A 22,752-nucleotide genomic window follows, 5' to 3' on the forward strand; every position below is an offset into this window, starting at 1 on the left:
CGACATGGAGTCGCGCATTATCATGCTGAAACATGAGGTGATGGCAGCGGATGAATGGCACGACAATGGGTCTCAGGATCTCGTCACGGTATCTCTGTCCATTCAAATTGCCATCTATAAAATGCAATTGGGTTTGTTGTACGTAGCTTATGGCCATACCATAACTCCACCGCCACCATGGGTCACTGTTCACAATGTTGACATCAGCAAACTGCTCTACCTCACAACGCCATACACGCGATCTTCCATCTGCCCGGTACAGTTGAAACGGGGAAGCGGCGCAGGTCCTAATCCAGGCACTTGTCATCTCCCGTCTGGATTACTGCAACTCGCTGTTGGCTGGGCTCCCTGCCTGTGCCATTAAACCCCTACAACTCATCCAGAACGCCGCAGCCCGTCTGGTGTTCAACCTTCCCAAGTTCTCTCACGTCACCCCGCTCCTCCGCTCTCTCCACTGGCTTCCAGTTGAAGCTCGCATCCGCTACAAGACCATGGTGCTTGCCTACGGAGCTGTGAGGGGAACGGCACCGCAGTACCTCCAGGCTCTGATCAGGCCCTACACCCAAACAAGGGCACTGCGTTCATCCACCTCTGGCCTGCTCGCCTCCCTACCACTGAGGAAGTACAGTTCCCGCTCAGCCCAGTCAAAACTGTTCGCTGCTCTGGCCCCCCAATGGTGGAACAAAGTCCCTCACGACGCCAGGATAGCGGAGTCAATCACCACCTTCCGGAGACACCTGAAACCCCACCTCTTCAAGGAATACCTAGGATAGGATAAGTAATCCTTCTCACCCCCCCGCTTAAATGATTTAGATGCACTATTGTAAAGTGGCTGTTCCACTGGATGTCAGAAGGTGAATTCTCTCTGGATAAGAGCGTCTGCTAAATGACTTAAATGTAATGTAATGGATTTAGCCATAAAGGTACACTTCAAGTGTGCCAGTGGCTGTCAAAGGTTTTGCACACTGAAGTTGGTTGTGACGCCAAACTGCGGTCAGGTTAAGACCCTGGTAAGGACACAAAGGGCTTCCCTGAGAATGTTTCTGAATCAAAATAAGCCCCTCCCAGGATCCTCACAGCCTTCATTTTACCCAGCACACTCTCCACCATTTTGGTTAACTCCAATGGTTTCTTCATGATTGAGACTCTGCTCAGCTGCTCCTCATTAACAAACACTACTCCTACGGGATACAAAGGGTCATTCTCATCACTGTACACTACTTTGCTCTGTTTTCAATCAAAATCATCAAATGTATTTATATAGGCCCGTCGTACATCAGCTGATATCTCAAAGTGCTGTACAGAAACCCAGCTTAAAACCCCAAACAGCAAGCAATGCAGGTGTAGAAGCACGGTGGCTAGGAAAAACTCCCTAGAAAGGCCAAAGCCTAGGAAGAAACTTAGAGGAACCAGGCTATGAGGGGTGGCCGGTCCTCTTCTGGCCGTGCCGGGTGGAGATTATAACAGAGCATGGCCAAGATGTTCATAAATGACCAGCATGGTCAAATAATAATAATCACAGGCAGAACAGGCAGTTTTCAATTTTTTGGGACAATACTCCAATTCTGCTTAATTCTACTGCCATTGTATTCAGAATCTTCTTCAGCTTCTACCATCTTTCGTTCCCGGCCAGAGTAGAGTCTAACATTCGCAAAGGCACATACTTTTGAGGAGAGAGGGAAACGGTGCCTACGCCATGTCAATGTGCCACGCGGTACATTCTGGGCGATTTTGCTACCAAAGAATGCACTCCATGGAGTGAAAAACATTAGCAAGAATCTTGTCAACAAGAAGTACAACATTACCAATATCTTCTGAAATGTGAGATAATCATCTTGCTATCTGTAGTATCGTATAGCTTTGGAATCGTGGCATTATGTGCTTTTGAGGAAAATGGGCAGGTTTCTCGACATGTACACTGACTTAGAGAAAGGATTGTGTGACGATTAGCTTAGCAACTGCATGACAACGTGAACATGATTGGTCGACAGTCTGCTGGGTGGGGCGTTATACGTTCCTTCATTCATTAGATTCCTATTTCCTTTCTATAATACAGTTGATGTCGGAAGTTAACATACACCTTAGCAAAATACATTTAAACTCAGTTTTTCACAATTCCTGGCATTTAATCCTAGTAAAAATTCCCTGTTTTAGGTCAGTTAGAATAGCCTAGTGGTTAGAGTGTTGGACTTGTAACCGAAAGGTTGCAAGATCGAATCCCAGAGGTGACAAGGTGAAAATGTCGTTCTGCCCCTGAACAAGGCAGTTAACCCACTGTTCCTAGGCCGTCATTGAAAATTGACTCAATTTATGTCAATTAGCCCTTCAGAAGCTTCTAAATCCATGACATCATTTTCTGGAATTTTCCAAGCTAAGACACAGTCAACTTAGTGTATGTAAACTTCTGACCCACTGGATTTGTGATACAGTGAATTATAAGTGAAATGATCTTGTCTGTTAACAATTGTTGGAAAAATGACTTGTCGTGCACAAAGTAGATGTCCTAACCGACTTGCCAAAACTATAGTTTGTTAACAAGAAATTTGTGGAGTGGTTGAAAAACAAATTTTAATGACTCCAACCTAAGTGTATATAAACTTCCGACTTCAACCGTATCTCTGGCAACTGTACCATGCAATGCACCCTGGACCAAAGAGGCAGACAAATATGAAAAATGTGCTAGTTAAATGACACATTTCTCAAGGTAGGAATATCGTAAAAATATGTTCAATGGCTCATTCGAGAGAGAAGATCCTCCAGAGTTATGACATCGGCCAGCATTCAAATCTGACATGTACGATAGACGTTTTCGCAATCTAAAAGTCGTATTCTTAACTTTCAATGCTGTGAGAGCGACTTACTTACGGTACTACGTAATACCGGCCGTATTTCTGCCTGCTCGAACACCAATAACTCACATAAACATAAAATGACCCAGAGAATCGATAGAACATCACTCAGAGATGCACAAAAACAATAGAACATTCAAAATGGCTGAACCTTAACTTTACTGGTGTTTAAAAATTCAAAAATCTCTGGCTTTTGTACTCAGCAGCACCACCTTATTAAAAAAATCCTTGGAAGAACACTGAACATCACCTCCTCGAGTAGCTCAAACTGCGCATGCAATGTTCCAAAAACTCTCATGAAGCATGATGGCAACACGCTAAATAGACACTTCCTGATCTTCAAATGTGCCACTGAGACGTCACAAAGTAAACGATTGGGCGACCACATCGATGGCTCCGTACATTCTTTCTACAGTCTATGAGCAGCCTACAATGTGCCCTCTTAATTAAAGGCATATTACCCGTTCTTTGCGGAGATCGCATAGACTGTAAACGCTGCACAATTACCTTCATTAAAGTGTGCTGCCCTGTATTGAATTTCAACTTTAATGTCGGCTCACTGTTGTTTGCTGTCACATTTTAAGGATGTGTTTTCCTCCTCAGAGCACAACCGGACTGGATGACTTTGACAGGCTGAAGACTCTTGGCACAGGCTCGTTCGGTAGAGTGATGTTGGTGAAACATAAAGGAACAGAACAGTTCTACGCCATGAAGATCCTGGACAAACAGAAAGTGGGTACCATGCATTAACATGCACTGGGTTGTGTTCATTAGGTTAGATAACGGAAAAAGAAAACGAGCGTTCCTTATTGAGTATGTCCAGGTAGTCCTTCCCTGTTTCAGTTTGCTTTCTTCCGGTTTAGTGCTTAATGAACATGACCCTGTTTTGTTTTGAATGAAGTTGAACAAAACCTAGGCTGGTTAAATCACCTCGGACAGTAAAGTTGGCTGGTGTCAGAGAGACTGGCTTTATCTAGCATGAGTTTACACTAGTTCAAAAGGAACTGGAAGTACATCTTCTCAGGTGCTGTGAGGCTTGGTTAACCACAAAATACATCTTGTATTTTTTTGCCTGACATTTTTAAAGTGAAACTTAATGAGACCGTATGAGAGATCCTGTACCCTTGTTATAGCACTGGTATATTGTTTTGGGTTAACTTGATCTTACATCAAGGCACATGATGGTCAGAACTAAACGGTTTTCACTGTTTCAGTTCAAATTAATGTGTTTGTACATTGTCATGTGTTTGCTAGGCCCAGTGAGAGCAGGGAAAAAAAGTTTAAAATCTGAATTAAAAATGTAAACCAGTCATTGAGGCAACAATATTTTGTTAGCTACAAAGTAACTTTTTCCAGCTGCCTGCTTTGGGTCTGTTAACTTGAAGGATATTTTATGAAATGTCAGTCGCATGCAGGTTTCAAACGGTGACTGACGTGCCTTTTGAACCTATGACCTCTTGACAGTTTGGCTTTAAACCTACACTGTGGTATTTTTACCACAATGCTGTATTCTAAAGCTGTTAAAGATTAGCAATTGGACTGTCCTATTGATATTTAATTGCCCTGATCATCGTAAATGGTGTTGACAAGATCGCATTGGCTGCCACCATATGTAGTAGGGATGTTCCCTTGATATTGTCTCTTACATTATTATTTTGCTGTGTATCAAATGAATTTATATGGAAAGGCAAACACTTTGTTCTCTTTATTCTCGTGTGTAGATTTGTAAGCATCACATGTTCCCACTACTAGCATTCTGATAACAAATATGCTACATAGGTCCAGTTTATTAATTTTATTTTACCAGGTAAGTTGACTGAGAACACATTCTCATTTACAGTAACGACATGGGGAATAGTTACAGGGGAGAGGGGGGTGAATGAGCCAATTGTAAGTTGCACGTTCAATGCATGTAAAACATTTTTTTTTTAAATAGACTAAAGTACTCCAAACGTTGCCTATTGCCCAGGCACTCATTCCTTAATCTCCAAAGTTAGCCACCACCATAAATTCTTCTTTGGGATGTGGTCACATGTTCTTCATTAGTGGTACGCTCACATGCATTAGTTTTATCAGATGACTGGTGACTTTTCTCTGTACTATTGTGCTCCTCTCCTCATCGTTATGCCTCCTCTCCTCATCGTTATGCCTCCTCTCTCATTGTTCTCACAGGTGGTGAAGCTGAAGCAGATAGAACACACGCTAAACGAAAAGAGAATACTGCAGGCGGTGTCCTTCCCCTTTCTCGTGAGACTAGAGTATTCCTTCAAGGTATGTCAGCAGCAGTAGGATGTCCTAAAATGTGCACCATACAATTGGTGAAAGAGATGAGCAGTGTTATCCTGCTAATAGAGCTTGGATGATAAACCAAAAATGGCCTTCCTTGGTACCCCAGCCATTTTCTGTGATTTTGCGACACAATGTTACTGTAAATCAGGGGTCTCAAAGAAAACCTGCAGATACCCGGCCCTCCGTGGAATGATTTGGACACGTGCTGTAGATTGTTCTAAAACCGTTATTTGGTTGACAGTAATAGCCTATGCATTATGTTGGTTCCTGTAAAAAAAAGGGGTACTTTTTACCCCTTTTTCTCCCAAATTTCATGACATCCAATTCGTAGTTATTCTTGTCCCATCGCTGCAACTCCCGTATGGGATAGGCGAAGGTCTCCGAAACATGACCCTGCCAAGCCGCACTGCTTCTTAACACATTGCTCGCTTAACCCGGATGCCAGCCGCACCAATGTGTCGGAGGAAACGCTGTACAACTGGCGACCAAGACAGCTCGCGGGCGCCTGGCCTGCCACATGGAGTCGCTAGAGCACGATGTGACAAGGAAATCCTGGCCGGCCAAACCCTCCCCTAACCCGGACGACGCTGGGCCGATTGTGCTCCGCCTCATGGGTCTCCCAGTCACGGCCAGCTGTAACACAGCTTGGGATCGAACCCGGTAGAGTATGTTGATTCCTGCTCTAAAAGTATCTGCCTGTCCCTGTTTTCCTGTCGGCTGCTGTGTTAGCGAGCCTCTAACTCCCCACTGTGCGCCTGGAGGAGGGAGAGATGCATTCTGAGAAACACAAGCATATGACCGTTGTTCAAAATGCATTTGCGGGAAAAATACAGTTTTCAAAGCAACTGCTGTTACAGTTAGAGAGGAGAGTCACAGCTTTCTGTGAGTATATTTTATTTCTCACCTCTTAATATTGAATTCATGGCACCACTTTACAACTGGAGTAAGTTGTAGTATGGTCTGGTTCTGATGCGCCCGCAGAGCGCACCATTTGCAGTGGATAGGCCTACATCAAGTAGCCTAAGCCTAGCGATGGAATTCTTTTGTACGATAGATGAATCAATTAGCGTATATGGCTATATAGCAACAATATCATGTTTAGAGTAGTCTAGCTAAGTGTTTTGAGTTCCCACTTCCTCAGGTGGTGAATAATATAGCCTATAGGCCAATATTCACAAAGAGCCCAAATGAATGTGATAATAATGGATTCTGTTTTAACCAGAATCATGCTTTCCCTGGAAATGTTAGATGAAAGGGCTTACTTTTTAATCATAGGCTCCCATCTCACCTGTCTTACTTGGCACTGGAAGATTATCTATAGCCCTGATGCGAATGTAAAGTAACTGTCTATTGAAATCAATACAAATATTGTTGTATTTATTGTTATCCAGCAAAGTAGTTACATTGATCACAATATTACTTTTTGTCCATAACGCAACTCCCCCCAAAATAATTTATCGTAAAAAAGTTGATGACCAACTTTGTTTTGGTATTTTTTTTCCAGAGGGGGGTTTACAGGTTCGAAAACAATCAAATAAATGCATACAAAGATAACCCTGACCCACCTCCCAAAAGAAAGCATTCCTCCCATCCCACCCAACAACAGAGGTTGCTTATCTGCTGCAGTAACATCTTTCCTTTGTGAACGGCTGTGTTAATTATTTATAGAAATATCTAATTCCAATATTTATTGTAATTTATCATTCTACTTGCAAATATGTTGGAATAGTCCTTGTACATTTTGACAAAAAAAATTGTATCAATTTCAACCCACAGTAAGTGTGTGTGTTCTAACTTGATTTGAACCATAGGATAACTCCAACCTCTACATGGTGATGGAGTACGTTCCAGGAGGAGAAATGTTCTCGCATCTGAGACGCATCGGGAGGTTCAGGTGAATCCAAAACGTTTTGACACCATGTTCATAGCCTGGTATGTCTGTATACTTGAGATACAAAATAATGGGCACAATCTATGAATTATAAGGTATTGTGCTCTGTTGTCTTTGGTTTCATTTTTTTCACCCGTTTGACCCCACGTCAACTTACATTTTTCTTCTGTCTTCAGTGAACATCACGCACGATTTTATGCAGCTCAGATAGTACTCACTTTTGAGTACCTCCACTCGCTAGACCTTATCTACAGAGACCTGAAGCCTGAAAACCTTCTCATTGATCACCAAGGGTACATCCAGGTACAGATACAGCGATATCCAAACCAAAGCATATCCACATTTGTTGTCTATGAACTCTCCTCTAAGACTTCTGTCTTGAGATTGAGTAGCAAATAATGAGAGGTTCAACATCACATTACCGTTGACAGTCCATGCAAATTTGCCCTATGCAAATGTGGACTGTTATTATTACATGGTTCTAATGCCCTTGTTGGTCCGTTTCAGGTCACAGACTTTGGCTTTGCCAAAAGAGTAAAAGGCAGGACCTGGACATTGTGTGGAACTCCTGAGTACCTGGCTCCAGAGATCATCCTCAGCAAGGTGGGCCATCGTGTCCAATATAGCGTGCTGTACATAGTGTGTTTGACTGTTTGCAACCTACCTGTAGATAGGAATTAGTTGTTTGCACAGTATGTGCAAAGAAAGTCGCTGAAGATTGTTTTCTCTGCTGTACTCTGCTAGGGCTACAACAAAGCTGTGGACTGGTGGGCACTGGGGGTCCTGATCTACGAGATGGCTGCCGGGTACCCTCCGTTCTTCGCTGATCAGCCAATCCAGATCTACGAGAAGATCGTGTCTGGCAAGGTGTGCAGGAATTGATGTTATGTGTAGTCTGGACTGACATGTTACCGGACACCATGCGTTCTTGACTGTTATGCAAAACTATTGCATATTAGTGTCCTATAAAACTTTCTTCACAGGGGTGATTTACCTATATATTTTGCAGCGGCCCCTACTGTCAAAAATGACAGAGCTATTAGCCTATATGGTGTCCCTTGATGTTCTGGTTATTTGCCAACATTGCTGTGCGTGTTTCTATCGTCCCAGTGACTTTTATCCATATTTTAACAATAAGCTCCACAGTTAAAGCCCAACTCCTCTCCTGTGTTCCAGGTACGATTCCCCTCCCATTTCAGCTCAGACTTGAAAGACCTGCTGAGGAACCTGCTCCAGGTGGACCTGACGAAGCGCTACGGCAACCTGAAGAATGGGGTGAATGACATCAAGAACCACAAGTGGTTTGCCACAACGGACTGGATCGCAATCTATGAGAGGAAGGTATGTCCCGATCGTTAGTTTAAGTGTGAAATAACCACGGTTAGTTTGGAACAGTAAAAACCACAGGTAACACATTATGTATCCCCAGAAAGATTGACATTCCAGGTGTAATTAAATATGAGCTTTACCGTCATAAAAACACTGCCAGATATAACACATTTGCATTATAAAGGCCTTGCAGGGCTTGTAGGCAAGGATGTTGGGAGTTCAGTGCTTTTCCCTCTAACCCTCATCACCAACATAGATTGATTGCCTTACATAAACAATGTGTAGCTGTTGTGATTGTATTGTGGTCTTTCGAGCCACTCACACACTTGTCCTGTTGCCTTTCAGGTGGAAGCTCCCTTCATACCAAAGTGCAGAGGACCAGGAGACACAAGCAACTTTGACGACTACGAAGAGGAGGATGTCCGTGTGTCCGACACAGAAAAGTGTGCGAAGGAGTTTTCCGAATTCTAGCAAGGGGAGGCAGGCGTGTTCCATAAGGTCTCACATGTATTGGGATTTTTGCAGTCTGTTGAGGGTGGAGCTGAGACATGACGCATTCAAAACAATTGCCTAGTTCCTTCATTCCACAAGGTTGAATGAGGTCCTTCTTGCCATGATCCTCCTCGCGTGCGGTTAGCACTAAACGTATACACAGGCACATTATGCAGACACCCCTCGTGCTGCGACACAAAAATACTAGGTAGACCACGTTTTTTGTCTTTTGTTTCCTGTTTTGTTTTTAAAACATTTGTTGCTTTAAGGAATCCCCCCCCCCTTCCCTCCATTTTAAACCAAGTGATTATTTGCAAAGCAAGACAAAAACCAATGAAATGCCCATTTTACAGTGGCACAAAGAGTTAGTCTATAGTAGGTGGCATTACACATTTGAGTGATTTTTAAGTTGCTCCTAGTTCTTGCTAGTGACTCGTGCCAGTTCCTGTGTGTTAGGCCTACACGTCAGTGTTTGTTTTAGGTTTAATTCAACTTTCTTGGCCCAGTCTATAATCCTAAACATTTTGCTGTCCTTAAGAAGTAGACTGTGTCTTTCTGCATAATCTAAAGATACAGTATCTTTTTACAAAGAAATGGATGTCAGAAAAGGAAAATAGTCAATACAATACCACCGTCACATGGGCATGCAGTCCTTGATGAGGGGTACAGTAGTAGCAAACCTTATTACAAAGCAAAAACCTGTGAGATGTTTAATTTATCATTTGTAGCAATGTTTTACTTGTCAGGTCATGGGGCATTTTATTTTAATTTTTTTAACCTCCGAGTATGTATTGTATTCAAATTAAGATGAAGTGAGATTATATATTTTAAGGTACAACAACCCCAAGAGGGGTAGGAAACTTATGGGCTTTAACTACACTGAACAAAAATATAAACGAAACCATGCAACAATTTCAAAGATTTTACGAAGTTACAGTTCATATAAGGAAATCAGTCAATTGAAATAATCTATGGATTGCACATGACTGGGAATACAGATATGCATCTGTTGGTCACAGACACCTTAAAAAAAAAGTGGTGGTGTGGATCCAAAAACCAGTCAGTATCTGGTGTGACCATCATATGCCTCATGCAGTGCAACGGACACATCTCCTTCGCATAGAGTTGATCAGGCTGTTGGTTGTGGCCGGTGGAATATTGTCCCACTCCTCTTCAACGGCTGTGTGAAGTTGATGGATATTGGCTGGAACTGGAACATGCTGTCATACACGTCAACCCAGAGCATCCCAAACATGCTCAATGAGTGACATGTCTGGTGAGTATGCAGGCCATGGAAGAACTGGGATATTTTAAGCATCCAGGAATTGTGTACAGATCCTTGTGACATGGGGTTGTGCATTATCTTGCTGAAACATGAGGTGATGGCGGCGGATGAGTGGCACAATAATGGATCGTCTCATGATATCTCTGCATTCAAATTTCCATCGATAAATGTAATTGTTTGTTGTTCGTAGCTTATGCCTTCCCATACATAACCCCACCGCCAGCAAACCACTCGCCCACACGACACCATACACGCTGTCTGCCATATGCCCGGTACAGTTGAAACCTGGATTTAGCTGTGAAGAGTGCACTTCTCCAGCGTGCCAGTGGCCATCTAAGGTGAGCATTTGACCACTGAAGTCGGTGACGACGCCAAACTGCAGTCAGGTCAAGACCCTGATGAGGACGACGAGCATGCAGATGAGCTTCTCTAAAACGGTTTCTGACAGTTTGTGCAGAAATTATTTGGGTGTGCAAACCCAGTTTCATCAACTGTCTGGGTGGCTGGTCTCGGACGATCCCGCATGTGAAGAAGCCGGATGTGGAGGTCCTGGGCTGGTGTGGCTAAACGTGGTCTGCGGGTGTGAGGCCGGTTGGACGCACTGCCAACTTCTATAAAATGACGTTGGAGGCAGCTAATGATAGGGAAATTATTATTCAATTCTCTCTGATGGACATTCCTGCAGTCAGTATGCCAATTGCACTCTCCCTCAACTTGAGACATCTGTGGCATTGTGTTGTGTGACACGAGTGGGCTTTCATTGTCCCCTGCACAAGGTGCACCTTTGTAATGATCATGTTGTAAACATCGGCTTCTTGATATGCCACACCTGTCAAGTGGATGGATTATCTTGGCAAATGAGAAATGCTCACTAAAAGGGATGGTAACAAATTTCTGCACAAAATTTGAAATACACTTTTTGTGCGTATGGAAAACTTCTGGGAACTTTTATTTCCGCACATGAAAAATGTGACACACTTTACATGTTGCGTTTTATCTTTTTGTTCAGTATAGAATTACTGTATACCATGGGTTCTCAAAGTGGGGAACTGCAGGGGGCCCGTAACCAGATGTTATACACATATACAGTACCAGTCAAGTTTGTAGACACCTCATTCAAGGATTTTTCTTTATAATTACTATTTTCTACATCGTAGAATAACAGTGAAGACATCAACTATGGAATCATGTACAGTAGTAGCCCAAAAAAGTGTTAAACAAGTATATTTTATATTTGAGGTTCTTCAAATTAGCCACCCTTTGCTTTGATGACAGCTTTGCACACTATTGGCATTCTCTCAACCAGTTGTTTTGTTTTTCCAACAGTCTTGAAGGAGTACCCATATATGCTAGGCTGCTTTTCCTTCACTCTGCAGTCCAACTCATCCCAAACCATCTCAATTGTTTTGATGTCAGGTGATTGTGGAGGCCAGGTCATCTGATGCTGCACTCCATCACTCTCCTTCTTGGTCAAATCGCCCTTACACACCCTGTAGGCGTGTTGGGTCATTGTCCGGTTGAAAAACAAATGATAGTCCCACTAAGCGCAAATCAGATGTGATGGCTTATCACTGCAGAATGCTGTGGAAGCTATGCTGGTTAATTTTGCCTTGAATTATAAAACCGTGTCGTCAGCAAAGCACCATCACACCTCCTCCATGCTTCACGGAGGGAACCACACATGCGGTGATCATCCATTCAACATCTGTCTCTCAAGAATTTTAATATTTGTACTCATCAGACCAAATGACAGATTTCCACCGGTCTAATGTTCATTGCTTGTGATTCTTGGCTCAAGCAAGTCTCTTCTTTCTATTGGTATCCCTTAGTAGTGGTTTCTTTGCAGCAATTCGACCATGAAGGCCTGATTTCATGCAGTCTCCTTTGAACAGTTGATGTTGATGTGTTTGCAGCCCAAATAAATGCTTCACAATTCAACAATTTGAGGTGCAGTTAACTCTAATGAACTTATCCTCTGCAGTAGAGTTAACTCTGGGTCTTCCTTTCCTGTGGCGGTCCTCATGAGCCAATTTAATCATAGCACTTGATAAAACTCAGTTTTTGAAATGTTCCGCATTGACTTACTTTCATGTCTTACAGTAATGGACTGTTGTTTCTCTTTGCTTATTTGAGCTTTTCTTGGACTTGGTCTTTTACCAAATATGGCTATATCTTCTGTATACCACCCCTACCTTATCACAACACAACTGATCAAATACATTAAGAAGGAAGGAAATTCCACAAATTAACTTTTAACAAGGCACACCTGTTAATGGAAATCCATTCCAGCTGACGAGCTCATGAAGCTGGTGGAGAAAATGGCTAGATTGTGCAAAGCTGTCAAGGCAAAGGGTGACTACTTTGAATAATCTCAAATATAAAATATATTTTGATTGAACATTTCTTGGTTACATGATTCCATGTGTGTTATTTTATAGTTTTTGATGTCTTCACTATTATTTTACAATGTAGAAAATAGTACAATTATGAGAGAACCTGGAATGAGTAAGTGTGTCCAAACTTTTGACTGGTAGTGTGTGGATATATAGATATATATCCACACACAGTGCATTTGGAAAGTATTCAAACCCCTTGACTTTTTTACACATTTTGTTACGTTACAGCCTTATTCTAAAATGTATTCAATTGTTTTTCCCTCAATCTACACACAATACCCCACAATGACAAAGCAAAAAACAGGTTGACATTTGTGCAAATTTATTAAATTTAAAAAACTAACATTTACAGAATTATTCCGACCCTTTACTCAGTACTTTGTTAAATCACCTTTGGCAGCAATTAAATCCTGGGTGTGACGCCACAAGCTTGGGACACCTGTATTTGGGGAGGGGTAGTGTTGCTGCACAGCTGCTTTCAAGTCTCTCCAGAGAAGTTTGATCGGTTTCAAATCCAGGCTCAGCCTGGGCCACTCAAGGACATTCAGAAGCTTGTCCCAAAGCCACTCCTGTGTTGTCCTGGCTGTGTGCTTAGGGTCGTAGTCCTGTTTGAAGGTGAACCTTCGCCCTAGTATGAGGTCCTGAGTGCTCTGGAGCTATTTTTCATCAAGGATCAATGTACTTTGCTCCTTTCATCTTTCCCTCGATCCTGACTAGTCTCTTCAGTCCCTGCCGCTGAAAAACATCCCCACAGTATGATGCTGCCAACTCTGTGCTTCACCGTAGGAATGGTGCCAAGTTTCCTCCAGACGTGATGCTTGGAATTCAGGCCAAGGAGTTCCATCTTGGTTTCATCAGACCAGAGAATCTTGTTTCTCATGGTCTGAATCCTTTAGGTGGATTTTGGCAAACTCCAAGCTGGCTGTCGTGAGGAGTGGCTTCCGTCTGGCCACTCTACCATAAAGGACGGATTGGTGGAGTGCTGCAGAAATGGTTGCCCTTCTGGAAGGTTCTCCCATCCCCACAGAGGATCTCTGGAGCTCAGAGTGACCTTCGGGATCTTGGTCACCTCCCTGACCAAGGCCCTTCTCCCCCGATTGCTCAGTTTGGCCTCGCTGCCAGCTCTAGGGAAATTCTTGGTGGTTCCAAACTTCTTCCATTTAAGAATTATGGAGGCCACTGTGTTCTTGGGGACCTTCAATTTTTTTGGTACCCTTCCCCAGATCTGTGCCTCGACACAATCCTGTCTCTGAGCTCTACGGACAATTCCTCCGACCTCATGGCTTGGTTTTTGTTTTAACATGCACTGTCAACTATGAGACCTTCTATAAACAGGTGTGTACCTTTCCAAATCATGTCCAATCAATTGAATTTACCACAGGTGGACTCTAATCAAGTTGTAGAAACATCTGAAGGATGATCAATGGAAACAGGATGCACCTGTGCTCAATTTCGTATCTCATTGCAAAGGGTCTGAATACTTATGTTAATACATTTTCTAAAATTTCTTAACCTGTTTTACTTTAATTATGGGGTATTGTGTGTAGATTTATAATTAAAAAAAATATTTAATACATTTTAGAATAAGGCTGTAACGTAACAAAATGTAGAGAAAATAGTCTGAATACTTTCCGAATGCACTGTACAAATCCATTGAACACCTTTGAGATTAATTGGAATGCTGACTGTGAGCCTAATCGCCCAACATCAGTTCCCTACCGTATTAATGCTCTTGTGGCTGCATGGAAGCAAGTCTCCGCAGCAATGTTCCAACATTTAGTGGAAAGCCTTCCCAGAAGAGTGAAGACTGTTGTAGCTTTAAAACTGCAACATTATCTCTCTGCCTCATGGTAAAATGTGTAAAATTGCAGAATATTAGATTTAAAGCTATGGCAAAATGTGTGGAACTCAAGAAATTAGCCTAAACTGATCATTTTCTTTCCAATTGCAAGAGGCAGACCTTTTTAAATGTTAGTTCCCCGGGCTGAGACAGTTCGTCCACTGCAGACGTCATTGAGCACGGTTACATGCACACAATCAGATTATTGTGAATAGTGAGTTTAATAGTTTATAATAGTTTATGTACTTTGCAAGAACGATTTTGCTGTTTACATGGACACATCTGGACTTTGGATAAATGCAGAAAATCGCCATTCACAAACGTTCTACCACACTGACCATGTTATTTTTGCAAAGACAATTTGATTCTGAGTACGGACATGTGTATGGTAAATTTGAATGTGAACTTTAAGATGCATACTTTCAGTTTTTCCGAACTCACTTCACACATGCATAAGGGACGCTTACGCTACCCAGTACTTGCTCATGTCAGATCAAATACACCTCTGGAACGTCAATTAAGATGTTTAAATGTCCTAATTATTTGAAAGATTTCTCTGAAAACCAGGTGTTTTATTCTGCGTGTGCTGACTTCGATTATGACCTTACACAGATAAGCAGAGTAGTGTTTCTTTACAAGACTAATGGCATACTCGGCCTTCTGTCATAAGTAGTTTAAATTCAAATTACTAGTGTGCATGTAAACATTCTCCAAGTAAAACTCTATTTTTATCGCACTCAAGCTGTTCTGATTTATGAGGTTGATATAATTTGCTGTCACAAAACGGGTCCCTGGACCCAAAAAGCTTGAGAATCCCTGTTCTATACAATAGGTTGTCATTTTGGTAGCACATCCGAAAACTGCAGAAGCTTATAGTTGTTTTGAATTAAAGGAACAAATATATTTTGGTATTTGTTTCATTAGTCCGTTAATACAGTCCCGAAATGTTTTCCATGTCAGCAGAAATATAGCCTGTATGATGCAAAATGCAGCAGTATTTCTGTATTTTGAAAGTGACTTATTTTGAAAACTTCATTGCTGACATGCAAAACATTTTGGGACTGTATTAACAATGGAATTTTCCTTTAATACATGTTTTCCTTTAACTGTTCAAATGTAAATGGTTTAGTTGCTTTAGTTTTGTCAGATGTTACATAGCTGTGTCTGTGAAGCAGTGTTGGTTACATGGGCAGGTTCAGTCTCACCTTTTTGTTTTTAAATGATCATTTAGCAAAGCGCTCAGAAGACATTGTGTAACTGCCATTTCTATTTTTTTACTCCTGCATGTCTGTTTCCATTTGTTACATCCCTCCATACAACAGTGTACTGTAGCGACTCCCTTGAATGGGTATTGAAGATGTTGTATTCTCACAAACTAAAACATGATTTCACATGCAATTTTTTTTCTTGAGTTTCAGCTCCTTTCATATGGCATTTTGTTCAGCTCATTTCAGAGGAACAATTGCTATTTTTTTTATATATACTTATTAGAGATACATTTATTGGATATATTTTTATGTTTAAACTTGCATAGGTCCCAGTATGTTAGATTTTTTGTTTTAAATATATATATATATTATTAGGTAAATAATATTTCATGAAATAGGCTACTTTGCAATCTTATGCCTTGTTAACATCCTGGGTATTAAGCATGTGTCAATCCAATCTTATGCCTTGTTAACATCCTGGGTATTAAGCATGTGTCAATCCAATCTCTATGAATGTGTTTATCCATTTCCCAAAACTATGGTAAATTTACAGCAACTTGTGAGTTTGAATGATGTGTGTAATGTTTGTTGCAAAGTTACTTGTAAATTAAGGCACTATTTCCTGAGCTACCTGACACTCCTTGCAGATGAAAATTGTTTCAATGTATAACTAATTTATAGTCACAAGCATACCAGTATAGGCCATAATATGAAAAATGGCTGTATTTAGTTTTTTGGATATGTTGCACAATGTCATTTAGAAGGCCACTTTTTCCCACCCATAGTTACTTGTTTGCTAGAGAAGTATAACATAAATTTGCTGTAACAGATTTTATGGAACAAAAGATGTCACTGTAATACATTTATTTCTTAAAATATTATATTTTGTATATAATTTGACTGAAGAGATGCTGTATGCAATAAATGCTGCAGTGACATTCATGGACAATAAGGTTTTAATAAAGGCTGGATGTCATGTTTTTTGTTGTTGTTGAATATCACATTAACATTACTCTTACTTACATGCTTGGAAATAACATTCATTATGTGAAATGTCTTTGTTTTTTTTTGGTTTCACCTTGAAGTTGTGCATAACTTTGAGATTATTTTCTTGTTTTAATATGAAACCAGATTTTATGCAAGTAATTCATGTTAAGGTTGTATAGATAATTCACAGGCTACCTGTTTTCTTCCAATCTTTCACCAAAAGTATGCTATAAGGAATTGTTCACTGATTTGACGTTTTGAGGTGTATTTTAATGAACATCCTGACATTTATGAACCTTTCATTTAAGTGTAAGGGTCATATGTGATTGTTACAAATTGTTAACAAAAATATAAATGCCACATGTAAAATGTTCGTCCCATGTTCCATGAATTGAAACAAAAGATATGTTATATATACACAAAGATTGTTTCTTTCATTTTGTGCCCACATTTGTTGATATCCCTGTTAGTGAGCATTTCTCCTTTTCCAAAATAATCGATCCACCTGACAAGTGTGGCATGTCAAGAAGCTGATTAAACCGCATTACACAAATGTACTTTCTGCTGGGGACAATAAAAGGCCACTAAAATGTGCAGTTTGGTCACGCAACACAATGCCACAGATGTAAAGTTTTGAGGGTGCCTGAAATTGACATGCTGAATGCGGGATTGTCCACCAGAGCTATTACCAGAGTCCACCAGAGCGATTACCAGAGTCCACCAGAGCTATTACCAGAGCGATTACCAGAGTCCACCAGAGCTATTACCAGAGTCCACCAGAGCGATTACCAGAGTCCACCAGAGCGATTACCAGAGTCCACCAGAGCGATTACCAGAGTCCACCAGAGCGATTACCAGAGTCCACCAGAGCGATTACCAGAGTCCACCAGAGCGATTACCAGAGTCCACCAGAGCTATTTACCAGAGTCCACCAGAGCTATTACCAGAGTCCACCAGAGCTATTTACCAGAGTCCACCAGAGCTATTACCAGATCATTTAATGTTCATTGCTCGACCATAAGCCCCTTTGAACATTTTAGAGAATTTGGCAGTATGTCCGACCGGCCTCACCACCATATTTAACCACGCTAACCCGGGACCTCCACATTCGGCTTCTTCACCTGTGGGATTGTCTGAGACCAGCTACCAGGACAGTTGATGAAATTTTGGGTTTGCACAACCAAAGAATTTCTGCACAAACTGTCAAACTCTCAGGAAAGCTCCTCTGCGTGCTCGTTGTCCTCATCAGGGTCTTGACCTGACTGCAGTTTGGTGTCGTTTTTTAAAATTTAACCTTTATTTAACTAGGAAAGTCAGTTATGAACAAATTCTTATTTACAATGACAGCCTAACCCGGACGACGCTGGGCCATTTGTGCGCTGCCCTATAGGACTCCCAATCATGGCTGGCTGTGATACAGCCTGGAATCGAACCAGGGTCTGTAGTGACGCCTCTAGCACTGAGATGCAGTGCCTTAGACTGCTGTGCCACTCGTAACTGACTTGTGGACAAATGCTCACCTTAGCTGGCCACTTGCACGCTGGAGAAGTGTTCTCTTTACCGATGAATCCCAGTTTCAACTGTAGTGGGCAGATGGCAGACAGTGTGTATGGCGTCATGTGCGTGAGCGGTTTGCTGTTGTCATTGTTGTGAACAGTGGCCCATGGTGGTACTGGGGTTATGTTATGGGCAGGCGTAAGTTAAGGATAATGAACACCATTGCATTTAAAAAAAAAATGGTGTCTGTTATCATCAAATCCATATCTGTATTCCCAGTCGTAAAATCCATCGATTAGTGCCGAATGAATGTTTCAATTTACTTTTTTTATTTTTATATATTGGAAGTTTTTGTTCAGTGTTTCTCAAAATAGAGGGAGACATCTTCCCCAATTCAATTTCCTTAGGTTTTTCTCTAGGGTCAGCAGTTGTCCAGCTTGTGACACTTGACATCACAGGTTGTGACATCTCTAACATTAAATCATTGTCCCTGTCCATTTTGTTTCTATGTTACAACATGTGTTTACACTTTGCTACTTACAACCATGTCATCCTTACATGATGACCGAACCGGCTCCACGTGTTCACCTATGACTGCGTGGTCGAGCACGCATCCAACTCAATTGCAGACAACACAACAGTAGTAGGCTTGATTACCAACGATGATGAGACAGCCTACAGGGAGGAGGTGAGGGCTCTGGGAGAGTGGTGCCTGGAAAACAACCTCTCACTCAGCATCAACAAAACATAGGGGATGATTGTGGACTAAAGGAAACAGCAGAGGGTGCACCCCCTACATACATCGACGGGAAAGCTGGAAAGCTTTAAGTTCCTTGGCATACACATCACTGACAAACTGAAATGGACCACCCACACAGACAGTGTTGTGAAGAAGGCACAACAGAGCCTCTAGGAGACACTGCTTTTCAGTCTCTATCTCAAGGCCATCAGACTGTTAATTAGCCATCACTAGCACATTAGAGGCTGCTGCCTATAGGCATAGACTAGGAATCACTGGCTACTTTAAGGAATCGAACACTAGTCACTTTAATAATGTTTGCATATCTAGCATTACTCACATGTGTATACATGCTTTTCTATAATATTCTATGTTATCTCATTCACTTAATGCTTACATATCTTGCATTACTCATCTCATATGTATATACTGTTTTTTTCAAATACTATTCTACTGTATCTTAGTCCTTTCCGCTCTGACATCGCTCGTCCATATGTACAGTTGAAGTCGGAAGTTTACGTACACTTAAGGTGGAGTCATTAAAACTCATTTTTCAACCACTCCACACATTTATTAACAAATTATAGTTTTGGCAAGTCGGTTAGGATATCTACTTCGTGCATGACAAGTATTTTTTTCCCAACAATTTTTTACAGACAGATTATTTCACTTTGTGGATTTGTGGATTTCACCCACAAATTTCACCTACAAATCCAGTGGGTCAGAAGTTGACTGTGCCTTTAAACAGCTTGGAAAATTCCAGAAAATTATGTATTTGGCTTTAGAAGCTTCTGATAGGCTAATTGACATAATTTGAGTTAATTGGAGGTGAACCTGTGGATGTATTTCAAGGCCTACCTTCAAACTCAGTGCCTCTTTGCTTGACGTCATGGGAATATCAAAAGAAATCAACCAAGTCTGGTTCATCCTTGGGAGCAAGTTCCAAACGCCTGAAGGTACCACGTTCATCTGTACAAACAATAGTACCATGGGACCACGCAGCCGTCATACTGCTCAGGAAGAAGACGCGTTCTGTCTCCTAAAGATGAACGCACTTTGGTGTGAACAGTGCAAATCAATTCCCTGAACAACAGCAAAGGATCTTGTGAAGATGCTGGATGAAACCCTTACAAAAGTATCTATATCCACAGCAAAATGAGTCCTGTATCGACATAACCTGAAAGGCCTCTCAGCAAGGAAGAAGCCTCATCTCCAAAACCGCCATAAAAAAAGCCAGACTACGGTTTGCAACTGCACATGGGAACAAAGATTGTACTATTTGGAGAAATTATAAAAACAAAAATAGAACTGTTTGGCCATAATGCCGGGGCGGCAGGTAGCCTAGTGGTTAGAGCATTGGACTTGTAACCGGAAGGTTAAAAATCTGTCGTTCTGCTCCTGAACAAGGCAGTTAACCCACTGTTCCTTTGCCGTCATTGAAAATAAGAATTTGTTCTTAACTGACTTGCCTAGTTAAATAAAGGTTAAAAAATAATGACCATCGTTATGTTTTGAGGAAAAAGGGGGAGGCTTGCAAGCCGAGAACACCATCCCAACCGTGAAGGACGGGGTTGGCAGCATTATGTTGTGGGGGTGCTTTGCTGCAGGAGGGACTGGAGCACTTCACAAAATAGATGGCGTCATGAGAGGGGAAAATATGTGGATGTATTTAAGCAACATCTCAAGACATCAGTCAGGAAGTTAAAGCTTGGTCGCAAATGGGTCTTCCAAATGGACAATTACCCCAAGCATACTTCCAAAGTTATGGCAAAATGGCTTAAGGACAACAAAGTCAATGTATTGCAGTGGTCATCACAAAGCCCTGACCTCAATCTCATATAACATTGTGCTTGTGGAAGGCTACCCGAAACATTTGACCCAAGTTAAACAATTTTATAGGCAATGCTACAAAATACTAATTGAGTGTATGTAAACTTCTGACCCACTGGGAATGTGATGAAATAAATAAAATGTGAAATAAATCATTCTCTCTACTATTATTCTGACATTTCACATTCTTAAAATAAAGTGGTGTTCCTAACTGACCTAAGACAGGGAATTTTTACTCGGATTAAATGTCAGCAATGTATTTGGCTAATTTGTATGTAAACTTCTGACTTCAACTGCCTCACCCAATGTGGTATGGATCTGCTATTTTCTATACTTTAGAACCAGAATCCCCAGCAGAAGCTAGCCAGCTAATTAGCTCGTCGTCAGTTAGCCACTGCTAGCGGTCATCAGCCATCCTTAGCCCGGTCAACTCCTGCCAGTCTGCACAGCGCGATTCAAGAGTATACGGACTGCTTTTTCTTCACATCTCCGGACTCCTACCGCAAGCTCTGAACCTTTTCACCTGGATCATCGCAGCTTGCTAGCTGCTATCCGAGTGGCTACTCCTTGCTAACATCTCTGTCCTGAAGCAAGCACCAGTTCGCCTGAAACTAGCCTCATGCTCGGTTTATCTCCCGGCTCGCTGAAGAGGTCCATCAGCCAATTTCTTGGGCAATTGGCCTGGACCCTTTTACTGCCTACACGGAGCCCTGCCGATCCATCATGACTGGTCTGCTGACGTAACCGTCCGAGGGGGCTACAACAGACTCTTCCATCGCGACGTCCCCCTAAGGCCCTTCTGCTAGCCTGCTATCCCCAGCCCGCTAGCTGTCTGAATCACCGTGTCTCCAGCTCGCCTAGCTACTCACTGGTCCCTATGATCGCTTGGATTCGCATGCCTCTCCGTAATGTCAATATGCCTTGTCCATAGAGCCTTCAGCCGTGCTCAATATGCCTTAGCTAGCCCTTTTGTTCCACCTCCCACACATGCGGTGACCTCACCTGGTTTAAATGGTGTCTCTAGAGACATAACCTCTCTCATTGTCACTCAATGCCTAGTTTTACTGCCACTGTATTCACATCCTACCATACCCTTGTCTGTACATTATGCCTTGAAACTGTTCTTCCGCGTCCAGAAACCTGCTCCTTTTACTCTCTGTTCCGAACGCACTAGACGGCCAGTTCTTATAGCATTTAGCCGTACCCTTATCCTACACCTCCTCTGGTGTTGTAGAGATGAATCCAGGCCCTGCAGCACCGAGCTCCACTTCCATTCCGCAGGAAGGCCACCAAACATTTGGAAATTTCCAACCCTAACTATAACATTTTCCGACAAGATAGAACTGTCAAAGGGGGCGGAGTTGCAATCTACTGCAGAGATAGCCTGCAGAGTTCTGCCATACTATCCAGATCTGTGCGCAAACAATTCGAGCTTCTACTTTTAAAAATCCACCTTTCCAAAACCAAATCTCTCACCATTGCCGCTTGTTATAGACAGCTTTCAGCCCCCAGTTGTGCCTTGGACATCATTTGTGAATTGATTGCCCCCCATCTATCTTCAGAGCTCCTACTGTTAGGTGACCTAAACTGGGACATGCTTAACACCCCGGCCGTCCTACAATCTAAGCTAGATGCCCTCAATCCCACACAAAGTATCAATGAACCTACCAGGTACAACCCCAAATCCGTAAACACAGGTACCCTCATAAATATAATCCTGACCAACCTGCCCTCTAAATACACCTCTGCTGTCTTCAACCAGGATCTCAGCGTCCGTAATGGGTCCACGGTCAAACGACTACCCCTCATCACTGTCAAACGCTCCCTAAAACACTTCAGCGAGCAGGCCTTTCTAATCGACCTGGCCCGGGTATCCTGGAAGGATATTGTCCTCATTCTGTCAGTAGAGGATGCCTGGTTACTCTTTTAAAAGTACTTTCCTCACCATCTTAAATAAGCATGCCCCGTTAAAAAAATTGTAGAACCAGGAACAGATATAGCCCTTGGTTCACTCCAGACCTGACTGTCCTTGACCAAAACAAAAACATCCTGAATTATCATAGAATATCCCCCGCGATATGCAACTTTTCAGTGAAGTTAGGAACCAACATACACAGGCA

The 22,752-nt window shown here is 42.0% G+C and overlaps 1 protein-coding gene across 2 annotated transcripts in view; it reads left to right on the forward strand.

Annotated features, from left to right (window-relative positions):
- prkacba (protein kinase, cAMP-dependent, catalytic, beta a) overlaps positions 1–16,559 on the forward strand; it is a 32,973-nt gene extending 16,414 nt beyond the window's left edge. For both annotated transcript variants that reach the window (XM_064990547.1, XM_064990546.1), the window contains exons 3-10: positions 3,453–3,581; positions 5,022–5,120; positions 6,950–7,032; positions 7,206–7,332; positions 7,537–7,632; positions 7,774–7,896; positions 8,206–8,370; positions 8,704–16,559. In XM_064990547.1, the coding sequence (XP_064846619.1) occupies positions 3,453–3,581; positions 5,022–5,120; positions 6,950–7,032; positions 7,206–7,332; positions 7,537–7,632; positions 7,774–7,896; positions 8,206–8,370; positions 8,704–8,829 (948 nt within the window). In that variant the 3' untranslated portion in view covers positions 8,830–16,559. The remainder of the gene's footprint in view (positions 1–3,452; positions 3,582–5,021; positions 5,121–6,949; positions 7,033–7,205; positions 7,333–7,536; positions 7,633–7,773; positions 7,897–8,205; positions 8,371–8,703) is intronic.
- Positions 16,560–22,752: the final 6,193 nt, after the last annotated feature.

Source organism: Oncorhynchus masou, chromosome 16 (assembly GCF_036934945.1).
Source record: "Oncorhynchus masou masou isolate Uvic2021 chromosome 16, UVic_Omas_1.1, whole genome shotgun sequence".
NCBI lineage: Eukaryota > Metazoa > Chordata > Actinopteri > Salmoniformes > Salmonidae > Oncorhynchus > Oncorhynchus masou.